Source organism: Filicampus tigris, chromosome 16 (assembly GCF_054856515.1).
Source record: "Filicampus tigris isolate MCC_2025a chromosome 16, RoL_Ftig_1.0, whole genome shotgun sequence".
Taxonomy (NCBI): Eukaryota; Metazoa; Chordata; class Actinopteri; order Syngnathiformes; family Syngnathidae; genus Filicampus; species Filicampus tigris.
Genome location: NC_141232.1, coordinates 5,564,746 through 5,589,336, shown reverse-complemented (window position 1 = coordinate 5,589,336; position 24,591 = coordinate 5,564,746). Strand labels below are relative to the sequence as shown.

General features: G+C 44.6%; 1 protein-coding gene across 7 annotated transcripts in view; it reads right to left on the bottom strand.

The window, feature by feature from the left end:
* adgrl1a (adhesion G protein-coupled receptor L1a) overlaps window positions 1–24,591 on the bottom strand; it is a 195,178-nt gene that overhangs the window by 73,296 nt on the left and 97,291 nt on the right. For all 7 annotated transcript variants that reach the window (XM_086055035.1, XM_086055040.1, XM_086055036.1 and 4 more), the window contains one exon: window positions 4,686–4,827. In XM_086055035.1, coding sequence (XP_085911161.1) covers window positions 4,686–4,827 — 142 coding nt within the window. The remainder of the gene's footprint in view (window positions 1–4,685; window positions 4,828–24,591) is intronic.

Below are 24,591 nucleotides of genomic sequence, written 5' to 3'. Positions count from 1 at the left end.
ACAATTTCGAGTCTTCAATGTACCTAAAATGCTTTTTTTTGGGCGGAATGTAGGAGGAAGCCATAGCTCTGTAAGACAGACGTGTTAACCGCTCATCCACCATGCCACCCTTGGAATGAATCATCCATCCATTTCAAATGTAATTGATCTCAAAGCAAAATGTGGACCAAGTCAACCAGGAGCCGATTATGGTCAATCTTGAGATCCCCCTGTACTATTAAATGGTAAATAATAGGCTTTAATATTAGGTTTAAAAAGACAAAAGGGGCAGCCGTGCACATTATACAGTGAAGCCAAGTGTGATGAACCTGCAGCTTCTTAAATCAGTTCTGATTAGCCATTTTAAAAGGTTCTCGTCACATCACAAAATGGCCTATTCGGCTAAATTCCGTCTCCATTGTTCTTATTCCTCTCTCCTCCCGGTCCTCGGGTCATGGCAATAAAAGGGAATTAAATAAATTAATTAAAATTCCGCGGCCTAAATGAGCAGCGCGGTGCTGCGGGGGCGAGCGTGGATCTTTTTACATACACGTGTGCCGGAGTCCATTAGCGGGAGAAAAGATTCGCGCTAGCGCCTCAGGGCCGCGTACACGTTCAATTGATTACGTATGCATTATTAATGCTGTCTGAGGGGTCAGCTCGCATAGCCGGATGCCTTGTACCCGCTCAAATGCACTGCATACATATAGGCAAGACGCTTTCGCCAGCAACCTTCCCCACGTAGCTGCTACAGTAGATGCGGCATCACTTGTTATATTTTTAGGGACACATAAAGCTATCTCCGATACAAATTTAATAATAAAGTTGACGATCGATCCTAGCACCTCTACTACACTGTGTGTGTGTGTGTGGCACGTCAGAAAACAATGCATCCGACTAAACTCGATGCAGCTCCGCTTACCTCTTGGATTTGCCGTAGTGGTTCTGTACCTTCACCGAGTCGCCAAGTCGCGTGCGGTGGAAAAAGTCGGCGTGGGCGCACTTATGTAAATGATCCCAACGTTATGTAACAAAAGGGGTGAAAGTGCACGACGGCTCCAAAATAGGCAGAGAACAAAAGATTCACAAACGTTGCTTCGTTTCACACTTGATGAGTGGGCAGGCACTCCAGACACACGACTATTTGTAGGCACGGCTTTGCAAAGGCAATTTCCCATTAAAAGATCCTTTTCAAACATTTGGTTGGGCATCGGAAGTGAATGAATTCAATGTACGTTCTTTCGTACGGGAAAACCGGAAGTCCAAGCATCCCGAGCAGCATTTGCGCTCGAGCTCGGAGCTTCCGCTGTACAAACAAAACAGCGCCAGAGGGCAAACGAGACAAAGGGGGAACGAAGGCAACCCTACAAACGGAGCAGAATGAAAACAAAAGCAGCTCCTACTCGACTTGGTGGTCAACTAACACGGCGGGGAATGCTAATAGCAGTGCTGACACAAGCACAAACAACAAATATTTACATCCCGCTACTCCCCCCTTCGCTTGCTCAGTTTAACTCCATTACCGCTTCATCAACTGGCACCTCACCATGACGACCGTGCCCCTCCCCCAACGCCCCCTCTGCTTGCTAAATGTCCGTCACCCAGAAGCCGGTTGGCACAGCACCGAGCGGGAGCGTCGCAGCAGATGGTGAGCTGCTGCGTGTGTGTGTGTGTGTGTGTGTGTCAGGGCCACTAGCAGGACACCCAGCAGTCCCGACTACTCTTCCTCTACAGCCTCCAGCGTCACGCAGCCTAACCAGGTCACCTGCTGCCAGGCGTGAAAAAGCATCGCAAACGCACGCGAGAGGGGGAAAAAAAAAAAAAAAAAAAAAAAAAAAAACATCATTAGAAATTGCAGTTTGTCTCGGAAATGCGTGAAGGTTGTGGATTGCATTTGGGAATGGGTGAACTGTATGCATAAATGGAAATCTTAAAAAAAAAAAAAAAAAATCAGAATTATCAGAGAGTGTATTATATTTTTACAGTTATTAAATACTTTTGCAAAGTTGTAAAATGCTAGATTTGTGAAATGGATTCATTAGTTTGGGAATTTTCAACTGCAATTCTTACAAAAGTGGATTTCTTTTTCCTTTTTCATAAATGGGTTGAGAAATGTTGAGTTGAAACATTTCTCCATTAATTTGAATGGGATTTGTTTCTTGTATTTGGAATGATGTGAGAAGTGAAAAAAAAATAGTTCCTAGGATGTTCTGAATGAACTGAACCACTGATGTTGGAATTGGTTTGAATCGGTTGAGAAATTTGCTACACGTCTCCCTTAACTGGATTGTTTTTTTTTAATGGAAAATTCTGAATCACGGGGAAATTGGGAATTCCATGAATGAGACAAATACGCCTTAGGAAGTTGTGAATGTGCTGAACATATCGAAAGGAATGGTTGGAAATGAATCAGTTGAGTCGGTTAAGAATTTGTGTGGTCGGTGACATTTAATTTATTTATTTATTTATGAGGTCCAGAATGAGCTGAATATTTTTTTGCAACACTTTAAATCGGTTGCAAATTGGTAAATTAAAGGGAATACTTAGCATTCCTCCATTACTATTACTAATACTAATATTCAATTCCGTATTTATAATGTGGATTCATGGAGAAAGAAGGAATTCTGTCGACACTGTAATAAAAAAAATGAATATACAGAAAACGCTCTTCAGCATTCACGCAGTCATTAAATGGAAATGGCATTATGACGCACAGCACGCAGGGAGCCGCACATATGGTAGCATTACACGCACGGATTCCCCTCTTATACCGCGGCCACGCTCCGACTCGTCAGCAAAGGTTTTTGACATTCACACACAGCCCCCCCCCCCCCCCCCACCCCCCGGTTGTAGCCCGCACCTCAGCTCACCGAGACACGTTTGCTTAATCAAGTGCAGCGCCTTTCGAGCCCGGTCAGCAAGTCGATACGTTTACGAGCTACGCGGCTACATGTAAATGTGACATGCTCATTTGCCCAAAACCCTCGTCGGGACAGCGAGTGCGCCGCGTCGCTGGGGGGAGGGCGGGGGGGGTCGTCGATGCGACGCATGAAGCGGCTTGTACTTTACAAACAAACAAAGAACGTGCAGTATTGAATGTATAGTATGCAGGCTGGCGTTGGGGCGGGTGGGGGATAAGAAAAAAAACAAAAAAAAAACGGTATTTCATTCATCCACTGTTCCCCTCGATTTCAACATTCATTTGCCTTGGCGTGTCACTATATTCATTTTAATCAAGCTTTGCATTCATTTTGGGCCGATATCTGATTGATGTCCGGACGTGTTGGACCAATCCCAAAAGCATCCTAATGTGGTTAAGGTCCGGACTGAAAAAAAAAAAAAAAAAAAATGCCTCTCTTTCATAATTTGAGCCTGATGAATCCTGGCATTGTCATCTTTGGAATATGCCCGTTCCATCAAGGAAAGGGGAAAAATCCATTCATAAGGGGGGGGGGGGGGGAAACCATGCTCCTCATTCAGTATATTCAAGTGACACATTTTTGGAAGGCTCACATAAACATTGCGGAACAGCGCCAAAATGTAACACAGCCTCCAGAGGATTGGCTAGCCAGCTCTCTTTAGAATAGTGTAAATATAGATTCATGATTTTTTTTTTTTTGGCGCTATTGTACCAGCAAGTCTGCCTCACAGTTTGAAGGTTGTAGGTTCAAACAAAACCAGCAATGTAAACACACAAGAATAAAAATGTATTCATTCTCTTTGCTATACAGAGGTCCTTTGACTAAGACGTGCCCCAAATTAGCTGGTTAGTTTTCAGAGCCCCGCTGAGGTTAATTTCTTAGTTTTGACTTGAGACCTAAACTATGAGTTGTTATGACCAAGCTTGAGATATGCCCGTGCTTGAGTGAAGTGAAAAATTTCGGCTGTTTATTCAGCGGGGCAAAGAGTTAAACACAAAGATATAGACACAGATATATGTCTTCAGGTCCTGACAACACTTAATAGGCCACGCCCCTTTGTGTGTGTGTGTGTGTGTGTGACTTTGGTCTTAATTGCACTTTCTAAGACCCTTTATTTATTTAAAAAACAACTTTTTATTCGGGCATGACCTATTTGGTCGGCCGATTTAGATATTTTAAAATTTGCCTTTTTTTTTTTTTTTTTTTTTAAACATTACTTAAGACCGCTAATATCGGCTGATTTATTAGCTCTTTTAAAATCAACAAAAATCGGACAAAAAGACCTGATAATTTAAGACAAAGATACTTGATATTCAAACATTCAAAAAAAACGTTTACTAACGGACAAAGTCATGTCAAACAGAATCAGGGGTGTCAATTTTCCTTCCCAACCTGCTCAAAAAATGGTCGGGGCAGACAACCGAAAGAGTTCAACCTTTTTGGTCTGCAAACACGAAAATGGAATTGATCAACAGCTAATTGAGCCAACTGAGCCCTTGCTTGTATAATGTGCCTCGCAAACCCTTAACCGCAACAAACCTGGCAACGAGAAGAGTTGGCAAACACAAAGTAGTTGACATAAGCTAAATGTTAGCCTCGCTACCGAAAAGTGTCTTCCTACCACTACTTTTCCCCCTTCACTGTATTTTGCCTGTCGCAGGTCAGTCTCGGCACTACAACACACTTCTGGCTTGGTGGAGTTGACTTGGTTAAGTGCGGTGCGCTGTGTTGGTCATCTGAAGTAAACCACGCACTCCACGCCCGGTAATAATCCTCCTGATGTACCTTGAGAGGATGGCGCGACGTTGCTCAGAGCCACGGCGCACGTCAACGCAATCCAGACTGCGGGAGCCATGATGGATGGCGCTCGGTGGTGGCGGCGGAAGGGGATGGGCGGGCTCAGCTCACACCCTCTCTGGGTGCCAACCTGAAAGGGGAAGAGAAAAGAGACAATGTGTCACCGTTGTCGCTTTACAGCTCGGCGTGACGTACCATCGACGGTCCGGTTAGATTGATGGAGACGGCGACAGCTGCCACCACGGGCGGCTCGTCACTCGGCTGCGATTGGATGCTTGATTGAATCAGACATGCGACATATGTCGCGGGGCCGTTAATGCGGCCATATTCAACACGTGCGCGGTATGAAAAATGCTCATTGTGTGTCTGTGTGTGCGTGCGGTGCGGTGCGGTGCGGTGGTGAGTGCGGCGGTGCCGCAGGACTCGCACATCTCATTTGCCTAATGAAATAAATCACAATCTGGAACTTTAGCTCTTGATTTTTTGACAGTAAAGCCCGCTCTGGCCCTCTGGGGGCTTAAAGAGCGTAAACAGCCGAGACGTGACTGCCGAGGCTCACTCCTGCTGAGCTGGCCGCCACCGTCTGCGTGTGCGTGTGTGTGTGTGTGTGTGTGTGTCACTTGTTCTTTTTGGATTGTGGTGGACTGCGGTGGCAGGCCGACGACTTTCAGAGGATTGCTTTCATCCCTGCCAACCTCCATCCCCTTTATTTGATGGATGGCACCAACATCCATACAAATTGTTAATACTAGTGTACTATGCGGAGAAAAGTCACCACTTGATCAATAATTGATCAATCAGGGGTTAAGCTGCAGGACAAAGAATCTTGGCGCGTCATCTCATGAAGAAATTGGGGACAATTGTAGGCCTCCGACATTCCATTGTTAATTTGAAAAAGGTAAGCGACAAAATAAATAAACATATGTGTTCTTTTCTGATTTGCACCAAACAACTCCAATTGGCAAACTAACCAATTAGCCAATCAACCAAAGAAAAACCCTGCCAACCAAGTGGCCAACTAACCAACAATGGTTCTGAATGGCCAGCCAACTGATTTGCACACTGACTCATCCAGCAACCAACCAATCAATTGGCCAAGTAACGAACTGGCCAGAGAACCAGCAATGCTTTTACTGGTTCACTGATCAAGCAACTAATCAAGTGACTTACCAACTAAAGACCCAACTGACCAACCCCTAAGCAAAATAACTGGGCAAACAACTGCCAACCAATTAATTCACCAACTAACCAAAAACCAAATGATTAGTTAACTAAATGATTGACCAGCCAACAAATTAGCCAACTAACCACCAGAGCACCCAAACAGCCAATTAACTGACTGACAAACCAACCAACCCCCCCCCAAAAATAAAAACAAAAAACTGATTAGCCAAACGTGACCATCCAATTATCAACTAGCCAACCGAAAGATTAGCCAAGTCACCAATCAACTGATTGACCAACCGAAAATGAACTGGTTAGCCAACTAACCGGTTGACCAACCGATAAACAAAACAACCGACCTATTAGCCAAGTAACCGATCAACAAAGGACCATCAACCGACTAACCAAACAACCGACTGACCACGAAATTAGTCAACCACCAGACTGTAAACAACCAACCAACCGATATGTCAACTAACTGGCTGAACGATCGAGCAACTAACCAAGTAGATTATCCAACTACTCGACTGACAAACAACCAACTAGGAGTAAGTCACAAGATTTGACGTAAAACTAAAATATCTAACCGGAGCTCCCTCCAATATTTTGGTGAATGTGATGTTTTTATGTGGTTTGAAAACAAGTTGCCAGGTGCTCACGTCCACGCCGTCCCTTCATCCTCCCTCGTTTGGCTTAGCCTCCTCCTCATCCTCCTCCACGCTCCCCTCCTGGCGCTGACCTTCTCTGATATTTACCCATCTCCCCGGTGGCACTGCCCGCCCCAAAGCTGCCACCCGCTGGGTGTCGCCGCGCGGATTAGTGTGCCCGGGCACCGGCACTGGCGCAGCCTGGGCGAGCGAAAAAGCCATCTTGCCACACGTACTGTACGCAGACGCCTTGCGTCGCGTCGCGTCGCGTGGCGGGCTTTAAATCAGGTGTTTGTGTCAGCGGCGAGGATGACCAGCAGCTGAGAGAAAAGGACAAGCCCGGAGGGAGCGCGGGCGCGAGAAAAACAAGAGTAAAGAGACAGTAATAACTGGTAATAGATGTGCCCGAGGACGGCAGCTCCCCCCTCCTCCCTGCAATTTAACGCTCAGAAATCGGCCGCCTCCCGCTGAGCGGAGGCCCCTTGTTTCTTTCCCTCTCTTAAACTTTTGAGCTTTTAATAAGAAAAATCAGTCTTTTTTCAACCCCCCCCCCTCCTCCTCTCCACGGTAACTGCTTCAGTCTGTACCTTTGGACAATAGCTCTCCTGTGGCCTCGGCAGATGAGGAGAGCGGGGAGAGAGGTCATAATGACAGTGGAGGGAAAAGTGCGAGGTGGAAAAATGGTTTCTATTTTGTGACCCAAAAAGAGGAAAGCGAGCAAGGTGCGCTTTTAATGTAGTGGGAAGGAATGATGGATTAAAGGAAACAACGGCATGACAAGACGAAGGAAACGAGGGAAAGGAGGGCACGGAAAGCAACCGGAGTTAATAGCAAACACGAGAGACGGAGGAACAAATGAGCTAAGGGAGTGTTTTTTCGCAGCAATAAATAAACAAGGGGAATATTTTTTCTTGAAAAGTACAAGTGCTCTCGAAAAGTGTTTCCGTCGCGAAAAATACAATTTTATTCTTGGAGAAAAAAGTTGTTTTTCCTCTCAAAAAAAAAAAATAGAACTGTGAAAAGAATTGTATTCTTTAAAAGATTGTTTTGTAGAAAAAGGAAATTCCCAGAGAATGTTTTTTTTCTTGAAAAAAGTCCATTATTTTTTCATTCTCGAAAAATGTTTTTCCTCAAAAAAGTACTACGGTACTGCGTTGTATTTTGTATTCTGAAGAAATATGTTCATTTCCTGAAAAATGTGTTTATTTTCTAGAAAATATACTGTAAAACTTCACTTTTGAATACATACGACTGTGTGCTCCAAAAAAATCGAAACATAATAATATTAAGAGTAAAGTTTCCATCTAAAAAGAGTACTTTATTTTTGAAAAAAATACTCTGCACTGTTTTGGAAAGTCACTTTTGCTTTAGTAACTTCAAATGTACAACAATGTTTAAAAAAAATTTCATTTAGAGAAAAAAACATGTTTTAAAAAATACTTTTTTCATAGAAAGGAATGAAACTCTTGGAATAAATAAAACTCAAAATTCTCAAAAATACTCAACAACCAAACTGCTTTCGAAAGGTCATCTTTTTGTCACAAAAATCTAATCTTATTCTGGGAAACACACTTTTATCAACTCTTTTTCCTCTGGTTTTTTGGAGGCTGAAAAAACTACAATTCTCTTATACGATCTTTGAAACCAATTCAGGTGCTCCTCGAACCACGACAAACTTCCAATCCCCTTGCAGCACGCTAACCTGAATTTGAACGTTAGGTCAAAACAGGCGACAGTCACTAACGCGATACTGAAGCATAAGTTAAGACCTAATTGCACTCCATATTTGCTAAAAAAAAAAAAAACTCTTCCAGGCCGCGCAAAAACTAACTCCGCCTTCTTGTGCAATCTTACGCCGCTTTGCAAGGAATGATGGATTCATGACGGATTAAGTTAACAACAAGAGAGGAAAGCATAGACGCAACCTGCGTTAATAGCCAACAAATGAGCTAAGGCACAGGTTCTCTCCAACAATGACCACAGGAGAGGTGTAAAAAAAACGAAAAAAAAACCCCACAATGGTGGCAATTCTTCCAGACAGTTGACATTCAATGATTCAGCCAACCTCCGTGTGCATTGGCGCTAACTTCCGCCGCTGTAAGACGTGACGAGCCCGAGGCCGCCCTCTGACCTTTCGCCCCGGACCACATGTTCTGCTATCTTAATAGAGCGGAAAACACGGCATCCCCGCCAGGCGGCGGGCGGGCGGGCGGGCGCTCCTCGAGATGGGAGACGGGGGGAGCGATTTCACGCCGCCGGTGGGAATTTTTGCAGCCGGGGAGACACAAAGCATCCGTGTCAATGGCATGGGCGCAAAGACGGCGGCCGGTGTTCGCTTCTCCCCGAGGTTGCCTTGCGCGCCTGCCGCTATTCATTTGCAGGCGGCCTTGATCCAAAGCAAATAGCCTCATTATCCTCTTCCACTGGATCATTTTCGATAATCACCGCCATCATTAAGATCAGTTTGCTTTCCATCCAGAACAGGGTGTCTCTTAATGCAGGGCGGCTGACAAGGGCCATTTTTCCATCACACAAAAAGAAGAAGCTTTTCGGAACATTAGCCAATCCGAATGGAAAAGGAGAGGGGAACAAAGGCTTTGCATGGACGGGTTTTGATGAACAATGAGGAAAAGCTGGTGAAATTCAGCTTCGGGTCCCTTCGCTGAGAAGAAACGGATTCGCTGGATGGACCAAAGAAAAGAGGGGGAAAATACGGCATTGGACTCTTAATTGAAGATTTCAAATGTGCTTGATTGTGAGCGCGAATGCTTGTTTGCCTTTGTGTGCACTGCGGCCGAGCGGTCCATCACGTGATGGAATTGGCTCCAGCTCACCCAAGCCACCAGTAAGAATAATCTCCGACCTAATTCATGCCAAAGTTGAAGTCGGGGCGGTAATGTTGTTTTTTCACCTGGCGTAAATTTCTCAATAAAATGTATTATTCAGTGGGGGAATTAACCCAATAAAGGAGTTGTTAACAAACAGACAGAGGGTTCATATTATCGGAAGCCACTGTAAAACAATGCACAGTTTGGACATTAACACGATGCTTAAAAATAAATAATGTAAGTGAGTGAACTTTAAAGTTAACTAGAAAATGCAATGTCTGGAGAAACTGCATGTGAGTTCTAGAGCGCCGAATGAAAAAATATGGAATCATTTGAAATGATACGGAATATAGTGAATAAAATGGAAACGTGGAGTGATGTGGAATGATATCGGTAAAAAAAAACAACAAAAAAAACAGACGTATAGTATTGTGGAAAATGCTGATATTGAATGATGACGGAATGATATTGGTGAAAAATGTGAAATGTTTTTTTTTTTTATGTTTATATGTGGGAATTTCCAGAATGTTGAAAATCATTCCCAAGGTGAATTGAATGAGCTGAACATTTTGAAATTTGAATGGGAACGATGTGAATGTGTTATGTTGAATGTGCGAATGAATGTAGAACATTTGGAATTGTGGAAAAACTGACACGCATTTCGGTCAAGTCAATGTTAGAATGGTGAGGATCGCTCGAGAAATGTGCAAGTAGAAGTGTGTCAAAAAGTGAAGGGAATAAATTAAAATGGACAATCACATCAATACAAGTACCACACTTTGAGAATGGCTGCCATGGAGTGTGAGACAAAAGTAATTGAAGAGTGAGTCATTGCTACCGCGCACTGCTGCTGATTGCAGTTTCTGTTTCACAACCGAACGGCCAAGTGAAGGCGTGCCAAAGACATTGTGCGCACAAAGCCCACTGGCATCTCAACACATTTCAAGACGAGCTTCATGCTGGCGCCAACGAGCGCGAGCACACCGGAGGGATGCAAAGTGGCAAGTGGAACAAAACGTGGAAATGCATTTGTTTATGAAATATTTGACACATTAGCCCAGTGGCCACCCTGCCCCTGCGCGATGAGCATGTTTCCATCACATGTATTTTCCATTTCCTGTGTTTGTGCCGAGGATGACAGTAAATAGCGGCGGGAAGGGAGGCAATGATTTGCCTCCTAGCAACAGGCGGCAAGCAAATGGTACAATCATGTTTCACTTACAAATCACAGAGTGATGCCGCATGAAATATTTGTAATCACGCAAAAATAATCCACCGACTCGGATGGAAATTGGAATAAATCAAGAAGCAGACACAATCATCTTTTCTTTTTTTTTTTTTTTTTTCCCCCCAGTCTCGGCCAGGGTGGGGCATGCAGGATTATCGCAGTTTGACGGGACTGCTGAGGATGACAAAAAAGGTACACGTCGCCTTGGGGGCTCTAATTCTGCCCGTGACTCATCGGCGGTGAAACTTTGTTACACTGGGTGCACCGACCCCCTCCCCCCACCCCGCCCCCCACCCCCACTCTTGGACTACAGGGAGCAATACAAGGAGGTGGTGCAATAAAAGCAGGAGAAATCATTAATTACATCTTCACCCCCATAAAACTAATCACTTTCTTAAACGGATATAATCGCGTGACTGATGCGGTACATCGTCATCGCCATTCGCCCTCCCCCGAGGCCAACCAGCCTCGTCGAGTGTCGGCCGTCACCAAGTTGACGTCTGACGCCCAATTTGATTTAATGGTTTCATAAACTCTGCCCAGAAAATCCAATTATCATCGGCCTTTGTTTGTTTGATAGCAGGCAGCAGTTAGCAGGCAAATAAAAGTTTGCCTGTCATCCCACTTTTGACACCAGCGTGGCGTGATGACACAAGAATTCACAATTTACTGGCAGGAATTCTTGGCCCACAACATGAACATGCGATAGCCATGCGAACTAGCTAATATGCGGTGCCAGAATAAGACATCAAATTCCATGTAAAGTGAAAATAACAATCTAAGCAATCAAACTAAATTGATTAGCGTTCACAATCATGAAAATTGAAGCCGTTGTCCCTGCTGCAAAATGGATGCCGCTTTGTCGAGCATTTTTCTTATGCCTGCACATCCCTTCATGTTAAAAAAAATATCTGCTTAAAGCTTCTAGTAGCTGGAACAGATCCCACCGGGCGCTAGCCACCAGCTAGGTCGCTAGCTAGCAGACTTCAGGGGCATTTCTGGGTTGTCGGCATAGCTAGCTACCGAATTGCAAGATGTTGTGGTCGAAATTATATGGTGAGGGAGGGAGACTCAATGCCAGACTGCCAAGTGTGTCACCGCGCACCGATTTAGAAAAAAAATACCGTGCTGCTGTGATGTCATTTTCAGTCGACAGCAAGTGACAAAAGTACACATAACCCAAAGGTTCCGTGAATTTTAGTTTGGAATGTGGAATTTTATTTGCGGAGCAATGCGTGTGTCTTAATGAAAGCATATACAGAAAGATGTTATGTTTGTTCATTTATTTTGAAAGTGTACAATTTGTTGCTCAAGTAAATCGGCTTTGGTTGGCCTTGGCGGAATAACCCGTTCTACCGGTGCCACGACAGTTCGGCTATGGTCAAATAGCTAAGTTAGCAGTACTTCATCATAAGATGGTCCAAACCAGAAGAGTCAATGTTGTATACCCTTAAAGGTAAAAATAGGAAACCCATTTTAAGCACTATTGTGTTCCCCCCACGTCCTTTCAAATCCTCCATCTGTACAGTGGACAGCTGCAGTACAAAGCCTGAATCAATACCATCGCATAGAATAGAATATGATAGCATCTTGTATAAAGCAGCGCACTCCTGCTCCCCCCGCCCCGCCCACCCTTTCTGTTATCTTCCAGTTGGGTCCATATCTCTAATCTCCCTAATCCTTTTCGGTGACGCTATCACTGGCAAAGGCAACATAATAGCATTAGATATCATTCCTTCAAAACAAACCGATTCTATTACATTTGCATCGACACTCGGTGGCGGTGAGAACCGATAGCCTCGACGGATCACGCTGCTCATCTGGCATGTTTTAGGAGGGTCAGGCCATCCTAACACGTCTCCGTTTAACTCCGATGGGTTAGTCAAGGCCGGATCTGTGGTGTGGGCTGTTTATATAATGACACCATTGAGCTGGGCCCCGTGCAGACGGAACATCAGAGCTCTTGTAATGGCCCGCGTATGAGGGTTTCGTGCGTTTGATTACTGACTCGGGTGCGGCGTCGATTGGGGAATATAAGACTCCCTCCGAGTCGGCTGTCTGGCAGCGGCGTGAGGAAACAGGCAGCGAGGAGTGAAAGAATAGTAAGACTTTAATGGGTGCGCGCTTTAAAGGGCATGTAAAGCGTTGAATCCAGCACACTTATTGGGCAAATTTCATCATTCGAGACATTTTTTTTTTTGCTTCGACTTGACATGGTGGCAAAACTCACTTCAAAGTAGGCAGCAGTTTGTCAAACCCGTCAAGGCTTCTAGCTATTTATTGACACTTCCAGTTGAAGTTTACTGTCAAACTAAACATAAAACAAAGAGACTTACACTTTGTCCATGTAAAACAACCACATAGCTTTGCTTTAAAGTCCGCTAGCTTAAAGGTCAGCCGTGATTGGTCGCTGTGAGCAGTTGTGATGTCATTTTCAGTCGACAGAAGACAAAATGGCCGCCCCCGGAGATGGCTAAAAACGAGTGCATTTTGTTGCTTAGTTTATATTCCGCAAACGCAAAATTAATCAGAATGCCGTGTTTCAACTAGTGGGCCTGCTGGGAACATATTCTTGACAAAAATATGTTTGGGTTGACTTCCGCTTTAACACTAACAAATAACGGCAAGCTAACCAATAGCACTGGCGTCACCATGTGATAACCTTTTGTTTTCGTTGTAACCCTTTAAATGACAAATTTGAACACAAAAGGTTTACAGCACACGTAGACAGATCATATAAGAATACTCACAGGCATTTGTTCCTTCTCCTCTGCAAAGAATGACTAATATTACTGGAGGTTATGTTTGTAGCTATATCTGTATGCCTGCATTACACTGTCCCGAGGTGGACGAACCAGAAGGTGAGCCACACGTCTTGAAGCAAATAAATTCCAAATTGTGCTAAATGACGTCATTACTGTTTGTTTTTATGAAGCACAATATTGTAGAGAGATATTGCTCCTATCAAAAACTCGTTACATTGCAATAATTTTGTTGTTCTTTTCGGGAGGCTGGAAGGGCTTATTGGCATTTCACTTAATTTCAATTTGATATAAGGATTGTTTTCATCAGGCCCGGAGTTTTTCTTCTGTATAGTTTTGAGTAAGACATTGTACTTCATCAATCTTCTCTTGTTTTTCGCCGCGCACCATCACGACAAACACATTTGATTTTTTATATATATATATATATATTTTTTTTTAGCTGCGCCAATAGGGAATATAAGACGAGTCGGCTATCCAACAGCAGCAAGAGGAAACGAGGGGGCGAGATGGAGGGGGGAAAAAAAAAAAAAACGGAGCGGCTTTAATGGACGTGTGCTTTAAGGGAATGTAAATGAGATGAGGGAATGTGCAGAGCTGTGCGGGGATATCAAACAGGACTGGTGAGGTTGTCAGCGAGGTAAACGCAAAATAGAAAGAGGAGGAGAAGAGAGCCCTCTCACTTTATTCAACAGATAGACATTTATTCACACGCACTTGAGTCGACAACTGATTCGTCACTTTGGGGAAAAAAAAAAAGCCAATAAGATCCTATAGATGACATACTGCACTGCTTTATACATTGCCGTCCCACAATGCACACTCTTCACAAATGGGAAAATGTCGACACAATAAAAGGTGGAATGTCAAGGGTACCTGTTCCACAAAAAAACAGCATTTTTTTTCCCCCCCAAGGTGTGCAATGATATGAACATGCAACAAGTCAGCCTCTCCGACTTGAATGGCGAGATAAATAGAAGAAGCTTTCTACTTACTACGTCACGCTGCGCTAACTTTATTAAGGTTTACGGGTGAATTAAAGCCACTTTGCAACGTGAACTTTCGACATTCCATTAACCTTTGGAAAGAACTTGAACGAATCGTCCAAACCAGCCAACGAGAGCAAACCGGTCCACACTCTAATGGGTCCATTAAAAAAACAGAGGTTGAAGTTTTCAGGTTCTTCGTAGTTTGGGTTAGAAATTGTCACTCGTGCATCAAGTAGACATTTTTTTTTTTTTTTTTTTAAATAAAAAAAAAAAATCCTTTTTTTCAGGCTGTGCAGTAGCACTACATACCGAGTTGTTTTGGGTGACAAATTGGATCTTCTGGGTAACACGCATACAGGTTGTCAGGTCTTGCACAGCGCATGAATATTCCGAGTAGTGGTGGCAGTTGGTCAGATTGTTTTGTCTATGCGGCCCGGCGTAGCGTGGCGCGGCCTTCCTGTGATCTCTCGTGGCAAGCGCCGACCTTGTCAGCGCTCATTACGTCTGCTAGGACAGGAGGTAGCGAGCGCCGGCCACCGACGCTCGGCCCCGTGACGCCCCCGCAGGGAAGTGACCCTGGGTGTTCCACCTGCGCTATCACACTAACGCCGGCCGTAGAGTTGATATCATTGGGGTTGGAATGATGGACGTGTATTTCCGTACGTGCCAGGCACACTTCTCGCAAAAAAGTTACGGTTGGTCGTAGAGGTGTCACGCTTCACCGTTCGATTTGATGATCATGTCAGCGACTGTATCCCGTATTACGATCCGTCGCTTCAACTTTTTGTTTTCGTCCATAAATACAAGCAGTCAGGTACCAGATCACTTTGACTTTAAAAAAAAAAAGACATTTATGTGTAACCTAAACGTATTTTTCCCTCAACATGTTTGATTTTTGTGTGTTGACGAAATACGGTAAATTTAATAAAGCAAGCCTGCAAATTGGTTGGGAACGATCAACATGGATCGAGCTCAGTTTACCATGAACGACCATGAACATTGCTTTGATTATATCTATTATATTTTAGGCTCATCCTTAAATTTCACCACAGAGGTTTTTGTGAGTATCTTACGCAGAAAACCCAAGATTACCAACCTAGTTCCGGGCCAACCTTTCCCGAGCCCCGGGTCAAATTAGACACGGGCGCATATCAGTCTTCCCGTGTCGTCAATGTCGTCAGCCTCGCAAATCAATAGAGGCAAATGAATAATTCACTCCAACCATGAGTGGTAAACAACAAGAGTGAGTGATAACTTACAACACGGTGAGCCACCACCAATAGCGTGATTATGGTAATGTTATGAAATTGAACTCCCCTCCGCCTCGGTCGGATCGCAGCTCCCGCATGTCCCGCGGCTGTGAGTGGCAGGCTCTGCTAGATCCGAGCCTTATTAACTCCCCCAGGGCAAAAGCACAAGGTTGAGATGTATTGTTTTGATCACTTAAGTAGCACCCCCCGCCCCCCTACCCCGTCCCTTCCCACGGGACATATTTTCACCAAACGGTAAGCAAGATTTCGCAAAAACTACACGACCCATTTCCGTGATACCTCATTAAGAGGTGCCACAGAAGGGAGAATTTGTTGAATTTGTTCTTTCCCCCATCTCAAAATGCTAATAGTGTCTCATCTTGGTCATTCTCCATGGACCAGAACCAAATAAGATGCTCTTAACACTTTTTTTTTTTTTTAAACTTTGTTTCAAGGTTTTTGATTCCCTTTTCGCAGTTTGAGTCACATTGGAACATTCCCCCTTGGACCACAATGCAAATGGGTGAGTCCCATCCATCCAGCTAACGCAACTCAACACAACTCTATTTCTAGAGCACTTTAAAATCGACCATTGCTGTATACAAAGTGATGTACAGTACATGGAGTAAAAATTAGACATACAAAAACAAACAGAAAGTTAAAACAAATGAATAACATAGTAAACAACATAGCGAGTGACGAAAAAAAAATAGATTCAACAACAGCACCAATTAGACCCCAATTCAAAATCTCTGTCCAAGTTAAAACCTAAGTTTGAGAGTGTTGGCTTTAGATAAGCTGCCAGGGAGGCAAAGTGAGCAGGGTGGGATGTACAAGGACCAATGGGACCAAACACCACAACTTCTGTTTTTTTTTTTTTTTGTCATTGAAATTCAAGAAATGCAGTGCCATCCAGACCTTGATTTCCTCCAGACAGACAAAAGTGGCCTTAATAAGAAAGTGTGCTTTTTGCTCAACGGGACATACACCTGACTGTCATACGCAAAGCAGTGAAAGGAAATACCACGCTTTCTTAAGATGTAACCCAGGGGAAGCAAATACAATGAAAACAGCAGGGGCCCTAAAATTGACCTTTGTAGAATACCATACGTATATATACATATAACATGTTAGATTAGTTTACTTGGTCTCTTTGCCAGTTTAGTCAGAAAGGAATTTCCCCCACAGGGTGCCAATACAAATGGTAAGTGTCTGCTATCTAACATACATACAGCATAACACATATATTAGAGGACTCCTTTATGCCATTTGAGTACCAATGGAAGGTCTAGACTCTAGACCTATGATATATATATACTGTATTTTTTGTGTGGATTCACAAAGTTTGTTCATCTACTATCTACTGCCTTGTTCTTGTCAGAACACACGCTGCTGACTGCACAAAATCGTATGCATTTTTTTTTCTATACTGGACTGCCAGATTAGTTTAAAAAAAAAAAAAAAAAGGGAGTGCATTGGCTTAAGTGTTATCAGTGTCTTTTAATGTGAACTTTACGGCAGCCCATCCATAGATCACTCTCTATTAAAAAGAGTCTCAACAGAGTTAAAACCCTTTGCAGATAATGCATGTTCACTCCTAACTGGCCAAGATAAAAGGTGATTAAATGAAATGGATTCATAATTGTGAAGTCACCTTTGGGAATTGCTCATAAACTAAAGACAAGCTGTAAATGTGTGTGGGTGGGTGTGTGTGGGGGGGGGGGGTGAACACACGATCGTGACTTGACTGTCACACGTGCACACCCACACACACACTCGCATATGCACACAGAGGAGCCCACAGGGGTGCCACATGTGATGTTGACCCACTTTAGATGTGTGGCACAAAGTGGAGCAGAGATCCAGAACATAAAAAAAGAGAGAGTGACATTTAAAAATAGGCTGGGGTTTTCTTTTCATCCCTTCCGCTCCACGCCGTACAATGGAAGTATCCGTCTTTTGTGTCATTGAGAACTTCATCTCATTATTCTGTCACATCTTCAGCGGGCCACTTCAACAGCAGCCACGCGAGGCAACCGATGGCACGTCACTTCAAGTTATTTGTCAGGTAGGCGCAATGCACTGACACAGTCTTAGTTACCTGGGACTGCTGTGGGTTTGTATATCAGCCGTTGGGCCTTCATATAAATATTGTGTGTATAGACATATACATATACATATATATATATATATATATATATATATATATATATATATATATATATATATATATATATATATATATATATATATATTTATTTTTTTTATTTTTTTTTTTTCCCGGGCAGGTCAGTAGTAGCTTTGTGCTTCAAAACGCCATGTTTGGTTTCACTGTTTAGTTCCTTTTGGACAAGATCGCTTTACGCTTGCTGTGGCTGTTAGCAACACTCCCTTCACACAAGCATGTAAACGACCCACACAGGCATAGTAGAGTTTGCACTCGTAACTCTGGCTCGGGCAGCTTCCAGCCCTTTAATGTGCGCGCACATAAATTAGGCCGAAGATGAGTGCACTGGGGCTTATCAACACGGCGTACTCTCCCCAACAAGACAGGCCTTGCCTGTAAAGGTCCTAATTTAGAGCCATTTTCGCAACGCAACCAAACTTTCCGCGGCTGCTCTGAAGCGCTGCACCTGTCGGGTGTTATTCACATGATTTGATTACGCGTAGCAAGGACACCGGGCGTGTAAGAGTGGGTGCCTGTTTGTGGGGATGCAAAAATAGATAATGCAGTTGGGGCACTAAGTGCAGAACGACTACAATTGTTATATTAGTAGCCTTGTTGAGTGTAAAGTTACTTTACAAGTGCATATCATTATATGCCACTATTACCACAATTAGTTATCAGCTACTCGTCCCAGTTTTGGGTTTGGGTTTCTACTTCAAATTATGGCAGCGGGGAACTGGAAAATAGACACATCCGTCGCAACACAAACAAAGGAACACCGCAGCGGGTTCTATTCAAGAAGAGACGAGGGGTAAAAGGAAAAAATGTGGCGCTGCAACAAATTGGAGATTGCAGCTGGTGATTTAGTATATTTAGGAATTTCTCGCCACGTATCCTCCAATCTTTTTAGTCTACGAGGAAACAGGCTTGGCACACTTGGAACTCAGGCTGAAATAGTACCTGGTGTCAAGTGAAACTGGGAAAAACACATTACATCCAACGCAACAGTCGAACTCTGGACACGCTAACAAACGCGAAGAACGGACGAGCTCGAGGCTGGATTTGATCCGAAAGGGGACCGAAGGAAAATGAATCACAAGTCAGAATGAGTGGCAACGCTCCGGCATACTGAGAACTCTGGTTGAAAAAGTAACTGGTACAAGAAATTGTCGCTCATCCCATCTTGTTTTTGCCAAAAAGGCGCATCAGTCTAGACTAGGCAGTTGGTAGCCCTCCAATGAGTTTTGCTCCTCCACCACCAAGACCGAAGCCACCCTTGAAAGAACGTGGTCCCAAAAGAAAAGTGCCCTGAAGTAACTTTTGTCATGAAGCGGCGCTTCATAAATAAAACAACGGCATGTGAAGCATTGTGCAACGGTGTGCCTTTGTGATGGATCCAATTCGATGGTAGCGACCCCAATCTGCCTGCCAAGGTTATCCAGCTCCGGGATGGGCCGAGTGGTCATCGGGAGATCCTGACACAGCAGGCCTGGCTGCCACATCCCAATTTCCAAAACACGGCTGTCACTCCGCTTCCTCTTCGCGCAGCTCCTCTCTCGTATACCTTGGTCAAGTCAAGCACGCACATATGCGGCGCACGGAGAGACGAGAGACGAAGGTGCACTGGCGCTGGCCTACATACAGCAGCGGCAGCAGTTAGTGGTAGCAGCCTTCATGGTCGGATGGGGAATAACCGCGGAGACATCTGCCAAGGCTATAATATTTTGTAATCTGCCAAACTGTACTGGCATCTGAAATACATATTTTTTTTTTTACATCACAGCCTCCGGCCAGGCATAAATATAACAAATGTCTTCTGTCGCTCACCCATCCATCCATCTTCTATAGCTTTGTCCTCATTAGGCTTGTAAGTGAACCGATGCCCATCCCAGGCGATTTAGCAAATTTCACAGGAAGAGGTATCAAAATGCATCGATTAATCGAGAACTAATCCATGACCAAATTCGTTCACAGCTATTTTCAAAATCGAGTTACTGTTCAGAGCCATTGTTTAACTTGAACTTGACCTTTTGTGTTTGATCAAAATAAGACATTTGCAAACAGCTGCTTTTCACTTTGGAAATCAATGAGTGAAACCAGTAACAATGGTCACTCAATTCCGATCAATCCCACTAGTGTGATATTGCAGAAAGCCACACGCCACTGAACCTTTACTCGCCATCTTGAGCATTTTTGAGCAGTTCACGTGATCACTGTGACATGCTGTAAAACGGAACTGTTCATTTCGGACTTGTTTCCTGGTCTATTTTGCTTTGAAAATGCCGAATGGCGTCGCCAAGTATCGGCGAAATCTTGCGACGCTCCGTTATGGTTGGCTAATGTACGAAAACCGTGATGGATCCTCAACAAAATGTCTGCACACATATGCATATCCAAGTCATACTCGGAAATCCTAATTATGGTAAATCGGTGTTTGAAAAACACGACGGCACAACAATTGTCACTACGGCAGGAACCGAGCGTGTCTTCTTGTGCCATTTGGCCACATGTTCTTACGCCGGGTTACAAAGCAGTTTCCTTGCGCTCCATTCGTAACCGCGAAACATCCAATTTCGGAACTGTCGTGAATTAAGAACCACCTGTACTAACATCTTGCGAAATCCAAATTGGTAAATTGGTGTATGATCTTAGTTGAGCAGCCAGGAAGTTTCACACCAAAAAAATACTGTAACTCTTCCTCTGTGAACCCGTCCTTGGAGGAGGTAATTACTCTAATACATCATGCAAGGGCAAATCTCGCCTTTGTCTCCATCTCTTCCTAATGCTCCTCCTGTTCTGTATTTTTTTTTTTTTTTAGGGGAGAGGATGGTAAATCAGCACAAGTGCACACTTGAGTGCCGTTAGGTCCCCTGAGGAGGAACGAGTAGTAGTGGCGCTCGGATTATTAAAGGGGAGCCACGGAAGACACAAACCCAGAGCTGGGGGGGGTTGGAGGCTTCAAGTTACTCAGGCTGTAACAGGTGTGACTTTCCACTGCTTGCTTCTGTTAATTACCAAAGCCAAAAGCCGAGCCAGGTGAACAACCATTAGCGCATGGAGAGGATCCAGAGGGGCAATCTGACCAAAGTCGCTTGACTTGGGGAACACGCGCCAGAGAACACAAGCCTTCCATACACAAGCGTTTTGTCGCTGTCCAAGGAGAAATTACTGTTTTTTTGTGTGTGTTTTTTTTTTTTACGTTTAGGGCCAAGAAAAAAGCGTTTGACGGCATATGAAAAAAAACCCCACTACAAACGACTGATATGACTGTCTGGATTTAGCACTGGAGCTCCATCTATCAATGCTTTAAAATGTTTACAAGTGGACTTACAAGCAGGCCAAATAACGGCTCACAGTAACAGGTAGTTACGAGCTGTGACCGTCTTGTTCCCCTGCTGCAGGGAGCAAATTAAACTTAGTTTAAATTAAGAGACATAATGTTTTTTTTACACAATTGACAATAAAGGTATTGCAAGAATTATATATATATATATATATATATATATATATATATATATATATATATATATATAAATATTCCTAACACAAAGCTAAATGGATGTTTTAAATTGTTTTGTTTAATTTGTCAATTACAAAATGATTAAAATATTTACCGATCACTTAGATTCCAACAATGTAAATTTGTTTTACCCGTGCTTAAACCAACGCAATCATCGGGCAATTTTTATGTAAAGACATACATACATATATATATATATATATTTAAATACAATAGAAACAAATCACTCACTATATGCTCCATTAGTTTCAACGCACCCGGTGGTACGCCATATTCCACCCAGCGCCGTTTGTGATGAATAAAGTTCTCGTTAGCGCAAAGTTGTTACTGGCCCATTATTGGATTGAACAATCTGCCGATGAAGTTTCACTTCTGTATCGCTGCCCTTGTTCACGCCACCTTCCCGCTGCTGCTGTCAAAACTATTAGCCGCGATTGGGCTAGCTGAAGCTAGCAACATGAGGATTTGTCTTTCCAAATGCGTTTATAATGGCCGTTAATTTCACACGGATTTTCGTCTATTTGCGAGCCAGCCCGGTCCCCTATCCAGCGCGAAGGTCAACAGTAGATGGCTTTCAACAATCTTCGCGTGTTATCGAGTGCAACTATAACGACAATACCTCCACAAAGGCACGTTTAAACAGCTCTCTCTTTACAACCCCACAATCTTTCTTCTGCAGTTTCAAATGAGCATTCATCCGCCATTCCGTCCTCCCGTCTCTGGAGGGCCGAGTACACGGAGACAGCGCCGGTCCCTGGGGAGCCTCCAGTTTCAAGTGACCTTTCTCCGGCTTTATTCTGCAAGTCTCGGGCGTCTGGTCACTCTGAATCGCTCGGCCCGGTTGGCCATTGTTCGCTTGTAAAAAGGTCGGTGGGCGAGCGCAGAAAAAGCTTGGAGAGGGCCTCGCAGACCTTACAGTTAGGAATAGACAGCACGCGCTCATATTCCCCCCCCCCCCCCCCCCCCCTCCCAAGTTCTTTTCTTACTTCCACATCTGGTCATCAGATCTCTGCCGTGTTTGCCCGCCATCAATAATGGAAAGATTTTTGGAGTAGATGAAAATAATAAGCCGGTGGGAGGCGGGCGCGGGGGAAAGCACAAATGTGATCACGAGCACGTATGATCCCCTTAAAAGCACGACTAAATTATTCAGGTGAGTTTTCGCTGTGAAATTTGCCCCTCTGAAAACCACACAGGAACCTCCTCACACTCTCCGCAGGGGCGGGCGACAGATTTCCAATGCAAATCAGCTCTCACTGACTTGCAACACTCCGTCATGAAGCGAAACACCCTTCAAGACAAGCAAACACATGCAAATGAGCTGATTAGCCCAATATGCAAATGGTATTATTATTCATAGACGGCATTAATATGTTAATTGACACGGCGGTTGCACGCCGCAGATTAATTATATATATTATATATTAAGCGCATAATAATCTGAACCAGTGGATCCAGATGAAAAGATAAAGACGACAATTAGATGCCATTAGTCGGGATTCATTTCGGGTTGCCATTGATGTGTCAAATGCGGCTCGCGGATCCTTTTGTAAGCTGAGCAGAGACAGTCGGTTATGAAAAACACAAAAAAGGAGACGGCTCGGCATTTCAAAGGGGATGGTGGGGGTTAGCGGTTTCTTCTCGCCGCAGGCTTTCTCATCCCGTCTGCCTGCCGGCCCCACATGACCCCAGCCGTTCTCACGTTGCCGCCTCCGATCGATAGTCGGCCTCTGACTCCGGGGTGGGGGGGGGGGGCGACTCGCCGAGCTCTCGTGTGCGCATCCCACTTTCTCCGAGGAGCGTCTGGCCGTGTTTTGGCAGGGGCGAGGGTCTGCGTGTGTGCGTGCGGGCGTGCGTGTGTCTGCGAGGCAGGATTTGGCAAAGCCGCTGCGTGTTGCGTCTTGTGCGGCTGCCAGCTTCATTGTGTCCCCCCAGCACCCCCCCCCACCCACCCCCTTCCCCAACGCCACCCACCACGTCCCCTCAAGTGACGGCAGTGAGAAAACAGATTGATTGCTCCCCTCCCACGCGCAAACAATTAACTACACGGCGCTCAATTAGATGCACGCCGGAGACCGCTTCAACCCCGCCTTCGCCTTGACCCGCCGCTAACCTGCAACGTTTCCGAGATGTGGAAAACGACGGGAGGAAGTGCGATAAAGGTAGGAAGGTGTTGTCGGGCTTTCCTGTTGTTTCGGTGGCGTCTTCCAAAGCGAAATCATCCCAAACGAAGGCGACGGGATGAAGTTTCATTATCGCCCCGGCGCAACCCCGCAGCGTGTCGACATTTCACAATGTACGGGAATTCCATATAACACCTTTTGTTTTGGACACTTGATTGACCACATGAGAGGCCGGCGGGCCTGGTCTAAAAATAGCTCGCCGGCGATGGGACATTGTGATTTCCTAGGAATGTCGTCAAAGTGGTCATTTGAAAATGTTCACGCCTCAGAAATGGGTGTATAACCGTTTTTTTACGGACACCGGGATTCGGAATCGGGACAATCCCGGCATTATTTTCAAGTATTGGGCACTCTTCCCCTTTTGACCGTGAACTCTTGTGCCGTGTGACCACGTATTACATGTTGTTGATTCGTTTATTGCCTGCTACTTATAACCTTGAACCAGAGTACGGCAGGAGCGTTATGAAGCAAACATGCCCTCTACGCCTTGACAGTCTTTTCACACTGCACTTAGTAGAGTGCAGTGGGGGGCATCAATCAGCCCCCTCATCGGGCATGCGCTGCTGGGGCGTGATGACAAAACGATGTGCCAACGTTGCTCCGGGCAAGGTTGGATGAAAGTGGTAGAAATGTGTGGTTTTAACGTTCTTAACAACAAAAATGTTTGCTTCACTGGTATCATGTCTCCTACTCCTTGTTCTAAGCAAAGCCAGGGCAAAAAGGCACCAGGCTACCTGCCCGGTATGGACATGATTGCACCTGGTCCAGTCATCCTTGCACTGTTCCGTGCCTTGGATTTTGCTGCGAAAAAGGTTGAGAAGACGGACCCATTAGTTTATACATCCTCTCAAAATATTGCCTTCATAATCCAAGGTTCCCTCCTCCCAAATTCATCGTCATGTTTTCCTGTGAGACAGCTTTGAACTGAAAAGCTCACTAATGTGTTTTTGGGTTCTTCTGTAAGGCCATAGGATACCACAAGATGGCGCCCAAAGGGCACATCAATTACATGCATTTTTTTTTTCGGTATTCGCGACGAGGCTCGGTCCCTATCCGCCGTGGCTGCGGGGTTACTGTACTCGTTCCGTTGGAAGCACTCAATCGAGCTTGTGTGCCAAGTCGCCGTTTTGATAGTTGGGCTTTCTACAAACTCCTT